Consider the following 16,428-nt stretch of genomic DNA (forward strand, 5'->3'; position numbering starts at 1 on the left):
GGCGCTAATATAAATAAATAAATAAAAAGGTCTACTGCTTTGGGATGAGCATCCTGACAAAAGGTTTGAATGTCGTCTCTTTGTTTAACAAGAAGAAAAACAAACTATAAAAAAAACTCAGAGTTGTTCAGAAAAGTCTGACAATAATGCCTAAAACAACCAATTCGCTTAATTGTGGTTTTAAAAGCTTGTCAGCTGTGACTAAAAAGCATCAGAAAGCACAGATTTATTTCCAAAATGCCAAAGAAAATCCAACATATAAGAGAAAAAAGCAACAAATTTGGTAAATTTAAAAAAGAATTATGACTAAAAAAAAATAAAAACATAAATTAAGCAAAGCAATTTGTTTTTTAAATATACTCATCATGTGCAAAAAAATTAAGCAAATATTGGGAGAAAACACCCAAAAAGAAAAGACATCTATTCAAGTCCCAAACCATAATACTGCCGCTCTCACAGCTTCACGTCACTCATGTTTGTGTTTTGAACAATAAAGTTTGAGACTCGTGTTGAAAGTGACTTTCTTTGTGTTCAGTGACGAGGTGGGCGGGTAGAGGAGAGTTTTCCATAACAAAGCGAGTCAACGTTGATTCATCTCACCTCTCACTGACAAGCTCCTCCATCACCAGCATCTGGCCTGCAGCGCTGACATTCATGTGACCATAAATGCAGAGAGTCCCTGCAGACAGAGCAGAGCTGCATTAACATCATCACCCCATTAATAAAAGGGCCTGAACTTCAAATTAAAAGCATAGAACAAGTCAAGCTCAGCAGATTGCATTAACATAAACTTATTAAACCACGTCAGAATTATGCAAAGAAAACCGTTCCGACATTGTTAGTCAGCTGTCAATTAACCCGCTTCTGAAGGTAAAACATATTTAGAGAGGAGGTTGAACTAATGTCAATCCACATTATAGCTACTGGTCAATTTGAAAGACTATTCATCAATCATATAAACAGCAAACATGATGCTCAAAGCGCTTGTAATTAAAATGTGTATAAAAAATCTGCAGCCGAAACACAGCATGCTAGCTTGTTCAAATAAACAATTATAACCACAGTAATCTATGTTAACAGATTGATTCTAAAGAAAATAATCCCTCAACAAATGAGCCAACCAGGAGGACAAATTTTCCCAATTTTGAAACTAAAATCAGTGAATTGAAAGCATGAAACCTAAATAAGAACATGAGGTTCATTCATGCAAACATAAAGATTCCTTTCTATTTATTCTGAAAAGACATTTTACATTTGAAAATAAAAACAAACACACATTTTATTTTCTTGTCTGTTTTAATACAATCTCAAAAGAGCCTTAAAATATATTTCTTTTTCATTTTTGTGTCAAAATTTAAAAGAAAGTGCTCCGCTGATATGATACATTTTTTAATTTTCATTTGCCTCAGAATTCAACCTGTCATTCTCCCATCAGGGCGGGTCCCTCTGGCCCGCATTTGCCAAGTCCCGCCTCCTCTGCCCTTTGATTGGCCATTGAAGACACTCAACCAATACAACATTAAACGGTCAATTGCTAATACATAAAATGCATAGCATATTTTAAATGTATATATTATGTTACATGCATTTTCATTTGCCAAATAAAACATGACATTTTAAAATGCAAGTAATTTTTCTCTTATAAAAACGTTCATTTACAAAAATGTCAGATTATCTTGGATTTTTTCATGTAGAATTCAAGTTTATTTCCAAATTTCAAGCCAATATTTCTGTGGCATAATTAGCATTAGCATGTTAAATTGGCATTATGCAATTATTATTTAAAATATTATTATTATTTCGGGATGGCTTTGTCCTTATCGGGGGCATAGGTAAAACAATTAGCTGGTTTCATGGTGGCGATCAGCAGCAGAGCTTACCCCCATTTTCTCCTTAAACACAGAATATGTTGCAAAACATGAGAAATGATAAAAGTCCCAAAAGGCTACCATTCATTTGGTTCTCACCTAAAACTGAATGGGAGCAGCGAGTGTGAGTTTGAGCGTTCCCGTGTTGGAATGCAGAGTAAAGGTCGGCCTAACGGCGAGCTCACAGACTGGCGGGGGGGGGGGGGGGGGGGGGGGGGATCCTGACCTCATTCATCTCCTGAATAAGAAAACTCATTATACTTCAGACATATGGGCAGCTGTCAGAATCACTTCATCACAGAGATGCTCAACACAAACGCCAACATTTATTGGCACACAACAACAACAACAACAACAACAAGATGCACCCAATGCAGTTCCTCCTTTCAGTGCCATTTTCCCAACATTGAATGATCAAAACCTTTTAAATGTTACATTGCTGTGATGTTTTAAAAGACGATGCAAAAACTCAGTGTTTTTTTTATGGGGTCAATTCTGGATCAACTGACAGTGAATAAAAGACCAGATTGTAAAAGTAGAATCAAAAAAAGAAAAATTTAAAACAGTTTTAAACTCGTAAGTACATATTGTTGGAGAAGCGTATTGCATTCAATTTAAAAAAAAAAGTTATCTTCATTCTTTTTTTTTTTTTAAGTGTTAAGAAAACAACTTACGGGGGTGTTTGTTGTAATATTCACAGGAACTACTAAAGCAAAGTTCTCCAAACAGGTTGGGCTCCGACCTCATCTGCTCATAAAAACTAGAAGATGAGCTGTAATTCAAAGAAGCAACAAAGTCAGGAGTCAGAGCTCTGCCCCCCCCCCTCCCCCCCCCCCCCCCCCCCCGGAGCCGTCCCCAGAGTCCCAGAGTTCTAGCCACACTACAACTCCCAGCAACCCCAGCGTACACTTCCTGGATGCTGTACATCTGAACCTCATTCATTCAATCAACCACAGCATACTAAGGCACTGTACTGAGCCTCACTCAGTGTGAAGTACAGTTCGTGTCACTCTGCCTTCCTTACCTGATCTTCTGTCCCCTGACCCTGTTTCTGACTCTGTTTGCCTGCTGCCTGCCCCGACTCTCGCCTGGATCCTCTGATGCTCTCATGCCTGTTATTGACCCCTGCCTGCCTGACCCTGATCTAGCTTTGTGGACTTTGGCTGAGCTCATGAACCTGCTGCATTTGGATCCAGCCGTTCTGCCCGTTCCTGTGACAGTGTCGTAGACATGACCCGTTTTGTTTACGTGCTCGTCACAATATAGCCAGTCTGCTTTGTTCTTCCTACTGACTTTATCTACAAACGTCACAGAGCAAAACATTGGGGAAGTATTAAATATTGACATGAACGGTTTTTTATTTTTTTTTATTTTGAGTCAATCCTATCAACAATATTGGGAACAAAGCAGTGAAGTCTTTGGATTATTTCAGAATTCAATATAAATTTTTTCTGAATTTTCTATAATCGTTTTCTAAATTTCCAATATTTTTTTCTGAATTCGCTATAACTTTTCCCCTTTTCTAAAGCGAGGAGATAAGGACGTCTCTAGAACTTGCATTACTTAAACATGTTGGTGTTATTATGCATTTCTGTGGAATTTGATTGAACAATAATAAGTCGTTGTGATGTTTTAGAGGTGATTTATGGTGAGATACTGAGAAAACTGCTATTGTTTATCTGACGGTCCCTGCTTGTCTCTGCAGCTTCTCAAGCATCAACTTCAAGGCAAATCTCAACGCTCAGAACAGGCGAGTCCTATTTATGAAAAAACTCTGTCTTTAACTCATTTTTTGCATCTTAAAAAACAAAAATAAACAGTTCATAGCACATAAAATTGAACGGACATGGATCATGTATATGGCACGGATACATTGTTTTTTTTTAAACATGCAAAATTAGAACAAAGATCACGTTTTTTTTGCTTTTTGATCAAATGCGACACGCTCACATACATTATAAACTTGAAAGAAGTATTGAAAATATGAAAAAAAAACACAATTTGCAAGAAAGACTGATAACTTGAATATAAAACTATAAACTTAAAACCTTTACAAAATAAAAAATAAAAATTTCTACTGTTTTTGCTTCTCCCACTTCATTTTTAATCATCAATAACCAGTTTCAATTGAGAGTTTTTGTTTTCGGAGTTACCCTAATTTATGTGGGGGCGGGGCTTTGAACATTGGCGACCGGGACATGATTGACATTAAAGGAAAAAAGGATATGGTGACATCATTTCCGCTCCAGAGCAGCATCGGTTGTTGGCGCCGCCTGTGTCACTAGTGAACATTGTCACTAGTGTCAGCTCGTACTCTTTGCATCTTGTGAGAACTTGATATGAAAATAACATTTAAACAGAATGTAAACAAGCAATTTTTGGAATGAAGCTGAAGTAGGGTTGTGCCGATGGACGATATCATCGTCCATCGTGATGGGTGACTGACATCCCGATGGAGAGACCATCATCGTGATGCCACGCCCCCGCCACGTTGCGCGTCGACACCATAAGCCACGGTTACATGTGCAAAATATCTTGATGGGATCAATGGTCGGATTAGAATCCAACCGTGTAGATGGGCCCAGAAAAATGTTTTCAGAATATAAAAACGTTCACTAAGGTCACACTTTCCGTCGGAATAAATCATTTGCACATGCGCAGTAGGGTTTGAAAACCGGAAGGATATAAATTCCGCCAGCGGCTTTTTTTTTTCAAACTTTATTGAATGTAACAATTCAATACAAAACAATGTTAAACAGCGCCGAGCGGCTATATATATTGACATGCCAGCTCGGTAAAATACGAGATGATCTTCTAAACGTGCTTTTAATAATGTTACGGTTATTATGAAACACCTGTTCGCTCATCATTTGAATTTTAATCCGTGTGGTCAGTGCTTTTTCTGAACGAAGCCAGGATTAGCAGTATGCTAACACGGGCTAACAACATTAGCTTTGGGTGGTGCTGCTTGCTGGCTGCACGTAAACATGTAAGAATAACATCAGCCTTTATTTAGTCGGGACACGACTGGAAACACAAATCCACGTGATTGTTTGAATGTTTTCTAAGGACTGAGTGACATTTCTGCTTTGAAGCTCAAACCGCTGTGTGTGCTGACGATCTGAGCTGTGCTCAGACACACACTTTTAGACCCGGTTCTGAGTTCGGTTGCATGTACCCCTAGAGCTGCGGGACGGATCGCAGTCTTAAATCTCATCAATCATAGCGCTCATGTAGCAAAGCACCCCCCCCCCTTCCCCTCAAACACAAAGCTGTAAGTCCGCGCTCCGCCGGTCCACTTCACTAGTGAAGTGCGGGAGCGGACTACTTCTTTTCTATTTTGTTTGTTACTTTTTTTTGTTAAAGTCACTTCCCTCAGTTTATACTGGATCATCGCGGATTAGTCATTAGTTGGGAAATAAAATGAAAATGCAAAAAAACGAATAGCAGTTATATAAGAACGAAAAATGTAAAAATACCCCCCCCCCCCCCCCCCCCCCCCCCGACGATGTCATCGTCCATCCCGATGGTTGACAGCAAACATCGTCAACGGCCAATTTAAGGGACATCGCCCAACCCTAAGCTGAAGAATTCTCCTGCAATGTCATGTTCGGGTGGCAGTCGACTGCAACATTTAACATGCTAACATGCTTAGTCCTCTAAGTATCTGAATGCTTTTTTTAATGTTTTTTTTTTCTTAACTGGCGTTTTCATAAAATAACACGTCCCTCTCTCAACTACTGTAACCGTAAGTGTTTTGTTGCTTTTTTCTTCTTTAGAAACCCTTAGAAACACAGTAGAAGAGTGACGGCAGTTTGAGGACTGTCAACGCTGGAGCTTCACTGTTTTTACTTTACTTTTCAAGTTTCTCAAACTCATCTCAAAATATCGTTTAGCCTCCAAATCAATAAAAATAACTTTATTTGTAAAAACAGGGCAGTATTTTCCAAAATCGTTCTATTCAAAGACCGCTCCTCTAACACATATTTACAAGAGGTTAAAAACATTTAATCATCATACATAAATATAAACCAGTAAAGTGATGAACTTTCAAAATTAATATCAACGTCTATTGAAAAAGCTACACCTGAGAAAACTCACTTCACACTCAACATCCAACCAAAACACTTTTAAATTAGCTGAATAAATCAAATATAATATAAAAAGTATTGGCATTTCAAGGCACTTAAAAGGTTCTGCACTGACGTGAGGGGAAGTGCCTTAATGCTGAGCGTTTATGTTTTATTTTACAGGAAAAAGTAAATGTCTGTCATCTGTGTGACCCGTTTGGATGGGACTGACCAAGGCTTCAGAAGCAAATCACAGCCAGGTACGTTAAATCTGCTGCAATTTCACCTAAATCCTTTCTTGAGTCTGAGAAAATTAAATTCCTGCCCCTAATACCTGGACATCCCTGATAGCATCACATACAAGAGGAGGCCTGTCTGGGAAGAGTGATGTTCCAAACATCAAAGACTGCTTTATTAAAAACACATCTCAGACCCGCACGGCAAAGGTTTCTCAGCTCAAACTGAAGACATGCATGCTAACTTTTCAGATTAGAAACTCATCTGCTGGAAACGTTTCAATGAACTTCAGCTGAATTCACGTCTTTCCCTGGTGGGTTTTGGACGGCCGTTGGCTGAGGCAGAGCCAAAGTCAACGCAGACGCGGTTAAATGAGTTGTCAGCTGCGTCTCTGTTCAAACAACACATAGACTCCAAATGCAAGACACAGGCATGGTGGAGAGAAGGAAATGAGTGGAAATTCTGAGTTTGTGAAGCAGACGGCGGTGAAAGGAAAAGAGGCGTGGGGACGGAACGGTCTGAGGAGGCAAAGGATGCTGAGGGGAGGGGCAGAATGGAGGCAGGAGGAGTCGACCAGGGAGAAGGTATGGCAGCCACTACGTACACATTGCATATTCTCCACGTGTGAAATTCCTGTCTTCCGTGATCCATGTACGGTATACGTAATTCATTCGTGTTTCTTTTTCGGTTTTTGAGCTGTTCAGAATTTTTGGTCGGTTGACATTTACACAGTTTTTCGCTTATTTTACAAAGTTTATATGCAATTATTGCATAAATCTTACGCAGTTGTGCGTGATTCTTGCAAGATACATACACAAATTTGTGGCTTTCCATGACTGTTCCACGTGTGTCTAAGGGATTTGCACGCATGTAGCACCAATGTATAAGTTTAATATCAATTTCAATTTCAATTTTATTTGTATAGCCCAAAATCACAACAACAGTCGTCTCGATGGGCTTCGAAGTAAAACACGAACTTAAAAGGATCACGAATAAAAAGAGTTCAATAGGAAAATACTAAAATGAACTAACAAACTGACTAAGCTATACTGGCATCCCTGCCCTTAGACCCCCCTTCGCGGTAAGGAAAACCTCCCAAAAAAACACGGATTCCGGAAAAAACGAAGAAACTTCAGGGGTGTCCACATCAATCAATTTCAATCAATCAATTTATTATTTGTATAGCACTTATAAAAGCCAAGGCAACCAAAGTGCTTAACATAAAATCAACTAAAATCACAAACAATACGATGCAATAAAGAAACAATAGGAATAAAACAATAAAATCAATTGAACAATAAAAGCAATAAAACAATAAAAGAATAAGATTAATAAAATGAACAATGAACAAGCTGGCCCACTAGATATGCTCACTGGAGTTAAAAGCCTGAGTAAAAAGATGTGTTTTTAAAAGAGTCTTAAAATTACTGACAGTTCTGGCAGACCTCACAGAATAGGGGAGAGCATTCCAGAGTTTAGGACCTGCAACTGAAAAGGCTCTGTCTCCCCGAGTCACAAGCCGAGTCCTGGGAACCGCTAAAAGCATTTGATCTTCAGACCTTAGGACTCGACATGGACGATAAACATGCAGAAGCTCAGAAAGATACTGAGGTGCCAGACCATTCAGACATTTAAAAACCAAAAGCAAAATCTTAAAAGTAATTCTAAAAGACACAGGCAGCCAATGAAGTGAGCGTAATATCGGTGTTATATGCTCACACCGTCTGGTCCCCGTTAACAGGCGGGCCGCTGAATTTTGAACCAGCTGGAGGCGGCGGAGCAGAGACTGATCTATACCACTGTAGAGAGAGTTACAGTAGTCCAGTCTAGAGAAGATCAAGGCATGAATCACTTGTTGCAAAGCGTGAGGAGGAAGATATGGCTTGACTTTGCTAATAAGCCTCAAGTGATAAAAACTAGACTGGACTACAACACTGACCTGCCTGTCAAATTTAAAATGCCTGTCAAGGTTTACCCCAAGATCTCTAATGAATGGAGCATCTGAAGGGTCCAGGGGGCCAACAGCACTACAGCAGCCTGTCAGCAGGTCAGTCTTTCCAAAGACAAACACCTCTGTCTTGTTTTCATTTAGACAGAGGAAGTTAAGCTCCATCCAAGACTTGATGTCTGCTAAGCAGTTCTGCAATCTGTCGAGAACATCCGCTCCTCCAGATTTTAGGGGAAGATAGATCTGGATGTCATCTGCGTAGCAGTGGAATGACACGTTATATTTCCTAAAAATGGACCCCAGTGGCAGCAGATAAAGTGAGAATAAAAGTGGGCCTAAAACTGAGCCCTGGGGTACACCATATTTGAGCGGAGCCTCTGAAGAAGAGCACTGTCCTAGTTGGACAGAAAAACTCCTGCCACATAAATATGAACTGAACCAACTGAGTGCTGTGCCCTTCACACCGACAGACTGCTCCAGTCGGGATAATAAAACACTGTGATCCACTGTGTCGAAAGCAGCAGAGAGATCTAAAAGAATTAAAACACTGGAGGCCCCAGAATCAGCAGCTAGAAGCAGGTCGTTACACCCCCACATGAAGGAGGGATCCTCCCCCAGGACGGACAGGCGATTTACCAGAACTCTTAGAGAAGAATTAACTTATCTAAATCTACAACTACATATATTAAAGTCCAGCAGACGAGCTTCATCCAGCCGTGGTTGTGGGGATATCGTGTATACGTTGCACATATCATGTGAAGATCACAGAAGTGACGCACAAACCACTAATGAATTACATTTAAACAGAACAATAATTACACGCAGTTCATGTTCCACGTTGGTTTACGTGTTTTTGCGTAGTTTATTCGTACTTCTTCCGTGGTTTTAACATGGTTAATTCGTAATACATCTGTGAATATTTCCTGTAAAGACCAAAACTTTTTCCACGTATAATTACTTAATTTTTTATCTGTGAAATATGCGCAAAATGTTCGTGTTGTCTAAGTGGCATGGCCTTAAGATGCAAGGTGCCTTCATGTGTAGAGGTACAGGAGTAAAGGTCTGATTCAATTCAATTCCATTTGTGATGGACAGTTATGACTAAAAAATGCTAAAGCAAAGGTTTGCCTCACTGTTTTCCAGGTGCTACGTTCCTACCGGGCATGTGATGTGCGTTTAGAACCCAATCTACACGGGTTCTTGGACATTCATCCATCTTTTCTCGCTCAGGAACACACCCCTTTCCCCCCATCTCTGAAGGAGCGCCCAGCCACCCTACAGAGGAAGCTGATTTCAGCCGCTTGTATTCGGGGATGATGCTTCGATGCTTGGACCGCTTTGACATTTTGCACCAAGTGGGGCAAATCTCATGAATCTTGCTCCAGGCTTTTTCTTTAACAGATATTTGAAAGACTTGGAGTTGGATTATTCCAGCCAGGCAGAAACTGAAATGATTCATTTGTCTTTTGTGATCACTTTTCAAACGGTTGGCACTTCTGTGACTTACAAAAGGACGCTGACCATACATCACTACCAAAATCCAAGACCCTGATTGGTCAAGGATCAGCTGGTTTCGCTTTTAACAGTTTAGCTTCTAATGTCTATTTTGTTCATCGAGCCTGAAAATTGACTTAAAAATACAGCGACACGCGAACATGAGAGTTTTGGAAAAAAAATCCCCAAACTTTCATTTATGTTTACATAGATTTTCCATTGGAAGTGGTTGCTTGAATACGTGTTGCCGAGGCCACTGTGAAAGTAGCATACCAGAACGTTTTAAAGATGTGAAAGAACCACAACAATGCCCCCCAGATGGTGATCCTACCTCCGGATGACCCTGAAAAAGCCCTTAAAGTATTTTGGCTTGAGATCACATAAAAAGGTTTTTATTTAGCTAAACACACTGCAAAAACAGGCCTATTAGAAATGAGTCAAACATATTTAACCCCATTACCAGATTTTCTTCAAATAGGCAAATAAATTTGTCAATGGGGTAAGAAAAAGGTAAGAAATTTAAGGTAAGAAATGCTAGTCAGTAAGGCATGTTTTCTTAAAATAGGATTGTTTTGCTGATGAAAAACGTCTTGATAAGTTTATTTTTCTGGTAAGACCGAAAATAAGACTTTTTTTTCTTGAAAAAAAAAGTCTTTTTAGTCTCTTTAGATTCCGTTTTTGGCAGTGTACTCTGACCAGCATTAAAGTCACGGCATGGGTCCAATCAAACACTTCTAAGCTTACAATTTTTTTTTTTACACATTATTAAAAATGGGTTTTTCTGTCAGCCTGCCGACTGCCCCACCAAAGAGGCAGAGGAGGATGTGAGGCGAGCTGAATGCATGACGGAGCTAATGGCTGAGGCGGCTCAGAGGGCACACCGGTATCTGTCAGCTCACATTTAGTCACGTAGAGCAGAGGGAGGTCCTTTCATAGAAAGCAATGATGCTGACTGCAAGAAAGAGAAGGGTGATTAAGGAAACAGAAAAACTGGAGGAGACACAGAGGAACATTCAGATATGTTCTACTTAGCTGGTATCTCAGAGAAACTAGGTTGAAGGTAAAGGGAAGAGTCTTTAGAGAAACTGCTGTTTGATTGAGAATAAATTCAGAATAAAACTTTATTTCCCACTCTTCTAAAGATGATGCTGACCCCGCTCTACTGTCTTTCTCTGTCTGCTTCCACAAACATCGATCAGACGTCAGACTGAAGGACGACACGGTTTGCTTCCAAAAGCAAGAGCCTCCAGCAAACAGGCTTGTTACCGTCAAGTGTTCTGCATTTTTTTCTACATGTCTGCTTCTCCATCTCCTGTCACTCCATCAAAAACAACAAAACTCCACCTCCAAGGTTGTTCTCGAGTCCTTAACATTCAGCTGAGACCCCGAATCCAAACCAATGCCCAATGCTTCAATTTGTCTGCAGAAACTAGAACTCAATGAGGAAAACATTTCCTAACATTTTCACAAATACTAACATAAGGAAACCAGCAAACTCTGTTCATGTGACGATATGACAAGAATTCTACAAAACTGTTCATCCACTGGTCATGGTCAGCATTGGTCATGTTTGATCAACAGCCTTTATAAAGTTGGCTTAATGCTTTTATCTGAAACCTGATCAATTTTTAGAAGCAGTGCTTTGGTCCTCACAGTGTGAGACGCTCTAAGCTTTCAGCTAAAGATTGTTTGACCTTACAGAAGACGTGGGGGTGTAGCTGTCTTGTTTGAAGACTCACTCCAATCTTCACCTTCTGTTTGAAAGCTTTAACTCTTTTCAGTCACCATTTCGAATCTAAAAGCACTTCAAGGAAGATGGACGAAACAGAGAACGCTCTAACGTCAACTATTGGTCAAAGCAGATTCATTGATGCTCCAATGTGGATGGGATGGAAAACAGGCCGAGGTTGTAAAAGACAGAGAAACGAAGACTGAAGGTCCTACTGCTCTGATTCAGCTGGAAGCAAATAACTACCATGAGTTGACCTTAAACAAAAGTTTTGGCTTTTTCATGACATGTGCAGGCTGCAGCGTCTCATGACAAACAAACGAAAACGTCGTCGTAAACGCCGCCACCTATTAAACAGGTGTATGTGTTGGCCAAAAGAATAAAATGATATTGGCCAAAGCCAGCAATCAACCCCCTGTGGCTGGCATGGCACGGAACAACCTTTGTGTTATGAGTAGCCTCTTACAGATTGTGTTGATTTTCATGATTGCACCTGAGAAGGTTGGATTTGTCTCTGGCAGGGGAAAAGTTCCACGGAGGAACGCTCTCTGGTTGGCCTGTTAGGAGGAAAGCTTGAGTAGAAAACTGCAGCGAAAAATACCCCCAAAAATCATCTCATTGATCAAGAAAAGTAAAAAGAGAGTAATTCAAGTTTAAAAAAGCTAGACAAGCATCCAATAAGATCATTTATTACAAAGGTGACGACCTGAGCTGGAGGCTTGCAGGGATAAACTGATCAAAACGTCAGAACTGCTAGAAATCACTTAAGGACAAAGTTTCACCAAAACTTCACTTCTCAATCTGTTCCTTTCAGCTGACTATTGTGACAACCAGCAATTCCAGTCTGGTGTTTTCCCACAATCACTCTCAAAAAAGAAAAGAAAAGAAAAAGTAAATTAAAAAAAACAGCTGTTAAACCTCTTCGGAAGGAGAGCCTGGATCTCAAATGTTAACAAATACACAACAATTTCTAATCTACCTTTTATTGTAAAAAATCTTTACAAAATATGGTTAGAAGCGACAAAATAACTTTTTACCAAAAAGAGCCTGCTAGGTAGATTTCAGTCAAGCTTTGGACGACACTACAGCATTGACACGCCCCCTTTTAAAAGCGCCAAATGACTTCCATGTCCGGGAAGATATCAGTGTTTGTGTCTCTGACCTGAGTCCAGCCTTGGTTTGGTCAGACCTTATCTTCAAGGGAGGGGTCATGGTGCATCTAACTGAGTAACTGAGCATTTCCATGTCATGCGGAGTGCCTCAGGGTGTGATGCTTGGATCTCTGCTGTTTAGCCACAACAAGCTCCACAACAAGCTGGACCTTTTTTATGTCTGAGTCATTGCAGACTGATAATGTTTCATGTTACAGCTATACAGATGACACTCAACTTTATGTAGCACTGTCACCAAAGCATCCTGACCCTTCACCCTCTGGTAATCTCCACTGCTGTAAAGACCGTGTCACACAGCCGCTACGTACTAAGCTCTCAAGCCAAGTCTTATGCCAATTTCTACCTTCAGGAACTGCTCCACCATTGGCCACTACTTGTCCTCCATCGGAACACCAAGCAAGACTCCACTCTTCAATCTTCACAACTTCCAGCAGCTCATCCATTTCGACAACCATCCAAGTCACGTTCCTTTCAAACCAGGACCCTCTACCACCACTGGAACTAAATAAAAGACTATTATTTCATCCACCTACAGTTTCTGTCTTGCTTCTGGGTCCAGCCCCATTAACATGACAGCACAGATTGAAGGTTTGGGCGGACGGCTCTGTATTTGGATTCCATAAATTTTACGCAATTGTCCGTGATTTTTGCGCATTTGCAAATTTTTGTCTTTCCACGACCATTCCACCAATAACGAACCTTTCACACATGTACCACCACTTTTATATTACGTAAACGGCTCACATGTCGTGTTAAAATTACTTATTTGATGCATAAATCACTAATGAATAAACAGTGCAATAATCACGCAGTTCATGTGCTACGTTGATCATTTCGTGCTTTGCATGGTTTTAACATGGTTCAGTTGTGATACATCTGTGAAAATTTCACACAACTTTTCTCACTTTGTCCACGTATATTCACGCATGACCAACCTTCATCCGTGCAATATGTGCGAATCGTCTAAATACTTAAAAGGTTCAGCTGGTTTAGAACGCTGCTGTCAGAGTTTCAACCGGAACTGAACAAGATCCCTGCAGTTCTGATGTCCCTTCACTGGTTACGAGCTACTTCTACAATCAGCTTTGAAGTCCTGCAGCTAAATCCTTTCAAATCCTTTAATGGTGACAAACCCAAACATTTGCCAGATCTACTGGTAGTTTACAGCAAAGCTCTGCAGGAGCTGCAGAAAAAAGACAAGAAAAAACCCAAAACAAAAAAGAGTTTTCAGCTTTTTTAAGTAATCTGAACTGGAGTACACGTCCAATGATTCCCTGGTCTCCTCTCAACAAAAACAGAATCTGATTAAGAAACTTCACACAGCATCAATAATTAAGAGGCCAAAGTGCTTCTACATGTGATTCCAGAGGTTTTTTTTTTCATGTAGGTGTTCTGTGATGTTAAACTGGGGACTTAATCTAATATTTAGAATGTTTAAAAGTAAAGATACTCTTAAGAAAATTCCCCAAAAGAGACAGCAGCTCTTGGTTTCTACCTGTAAAAATGAAAATGTGACTTTATTTAATTGAGTTGTACCAAAATCAACCAAACTCAGGATCCCATTGAACTGATAAACTGGATTAAAACCAGATTAGAGCATTAGAAGGCTACGCTTCGGAAGCGTCTGCTTTTGCAGAAATATAAACACAGAACCTGATGATTGTTTTTACTTGTAAAGAAAAAATAGTGTTTACTGAGCGCGCCGCCATTATGAAACGGGCTGACGGCCTCCAACAGTCCTCAGACTGAACCATATCAAATATTTAGAGTGCAGCCAGCAGCTGCCCTCCGTGTTGGAGTCTTAATGGAGTCGTGCCACATTGTTACTGCGCTGATGTTTTCTTCTAGTCCTGGGACTTTACCTCGCCGCGTCCAACCTGCTGAGCGGCATCGCTAAAGAGGGAAATGTATCACAATGCTGAGACCCAGAGCGCCTTCATTCAAATTCTTCATCTGGATTAAAAAAACTAAATATTAGGAGAATACATTCATCTTTAAGTCTTAAACTAATTTACATAGATGTGAGTCTTTTTATTGTTATTGATGCAAAGCATAAACTGCAAATGTAAAAAAACCCAAATCTCTTTTAATACTTAAACATAAACTTTTTCACCAAACTATTAAAGAAAGTAAAAAGACCCCTATTTAAAAAAAAATATATATATATATATATATATATATATATATATATATATATATATATATATATATATATATATATATATATATATATATATATATATATATATATATATATTTTATGAATTGCAAGAAAAATAAACTTAGACTGAAACCTTTATTTCACCAGGCAAAACATTAAGAATAATTTCTTACTTTCAACGTTGGCCTGAAAATGCTAAAGGACTAGAATAAAAAAAATTGGTAGGATCATTTTTCTTTTCTGCCTTTCTAAAGAATATTTTAAGAATTATTTCCTTTTCACTTGTAGATCAGTGGTTCTCAGCTCCCAGGCAGCGGACCGGAACCAATCCGTAGGTCAGTTGGTACCAAGGCGAAGAGAAAAAAAAACACAACCTACTTTGTTTTTATGTTTCATTTCTAATCAGATTCTGGACGAATTTTTACGTTTTAAAACTTCTGCGTTCTGAATAATAGAAGTCAAGTCGCTCTGTCACGTGTCGGAAATCCATCTACTACTTTCTTAAAGCGGCGGCCCCAACCGCCAAACTCAAACCCCCACGCTAGCAACGTAAACAATAAAACAAATGCATCTGGAAAGTTTCTTTGACCAGAAAAATGAAATAAATCTGCATTTAACAGTCAAAACCAGGAGTCTTTGCTCCAAATATGGATTTATTCTGACAGTTGTTTTGCTTACTTGACCAGTTTTAGTGACCGTTTTTGTATGTATCTATCGCACCTTGATCAAGGCTGAAGAGGGCATCTGATTTCTAAGCTTCCACTTTGACAGTTAGGGTTAGAGGAAAATCTAGATCACATGTTAATAGTGTCTCTAAATCTAGTGAACAAATAAAGTTGAAAGCAGCTGCAGATATTTGACAGACGATGAAGATAAACTTTACCCTTACAGATTAAGGTAAACTGGACGCTAAAAAAGACAAAAACGAACTTCCTCTTCAAAATATTGTCGTTCTGTGAACCAAAAAGTGTTGGGGGACCAAAACCGTCAGAGTCTTTGAGACCAAAGCCACTGATGGAGCTCTGGGGTGGAGAGTTCATCTCTGTTTTGCTAAACTTTGTTGTGGCGTGAATTCAGGACAGTGTAGGTTCAGCCAAAGGTTTCCAGTAAAGAGGGGGTAATTATCAAAACGACACTGTTGTGTGTAGCAGATTCAGCAGTGGGGGCCAAGCCAAGGCAGTAAAGCCTGAATCTGAAGCTCAAGCATGCAGCTCTTCTCTCACAGGACATGGCTGCAAGCGGTCTGAACGCCTTTTCAATCCATCACACTCCCACCGCCATGTCTCACTCTTTTAATGTCCTTCTGAAGGTCTGTGTAAACTTCTTAACACCAAACCATAAAGCTGAATCAAGTTTTATGGTCCCCTTCCAAGCTCAGGAGGATAGATCGTGAATCTGCCTTCATTCCTTCCTTCAGGGGATTTAGGCGTCGGATCAATACAGATCCATGAGGCCCACGGTGATGTTTGAGTCTCCAGGAAGACACAAAAACCAGCTCAAAGCAATTTGACAAAGTTTAAAAGATAAAAATAAAGGCATTGCTACAGATAGTTCCAAGAAAACTTTATTTTCAAATTTTTGAGGCCTTTGAATGACCTACAGAAAAAAATGTCTGTGATTGGTTCATTTTCTAGTTGAGTGAGTCTTTGTCTTTCATGGTTCTTTTTGTCGGACGATTTCGAAACACCAATCACTTCGTCATTGTTGCATGGAAAAGCGACTCTCCTCTCTCATTAGCAATCTTGGTCT

At 39.7% G+C, this 16,428-nt stretch overlaps 1 protein-coding gene across 2 annotated transcripts in view; it reads right to left on the reverse strand.

The window, feature by feature from the left end:
* Window positions 1–16,428, reverse strand: part of LOC101173638 (5-hydroxytryptamine receptor 4) — a 180,681-nt gene that overhangs the window by 118,713 nt on the left and 45,540 nt on the right. For both annotated transcript variants that reach the window (XM_011480564.3, XM_011480562.3), the window contains exon 2: window positions 601–679. In XM_011480564.3, coding sequence (XP_011478866.1) covers window positions 601–656 — 56 coding nt within the window. In that variant the 5' untranslated portion in view covers window positions 657–679. The remainder of the gene's footprint in view (window positions 1–600; window positions 680–16,428) is intronic.

Source organism: Oryzias latipes, chromosome 10 (assembly GCF_002234675.1).
Source record: "Oryzias latipes chromosome 10, ASM223467v1".
NCBI classification, from domain to species: Eukaryota; Metazoa; Chordata; class Actinopteri; order Beloniformes; family Adrianichthyidae; genus Oryzias; species Oryzias latipes.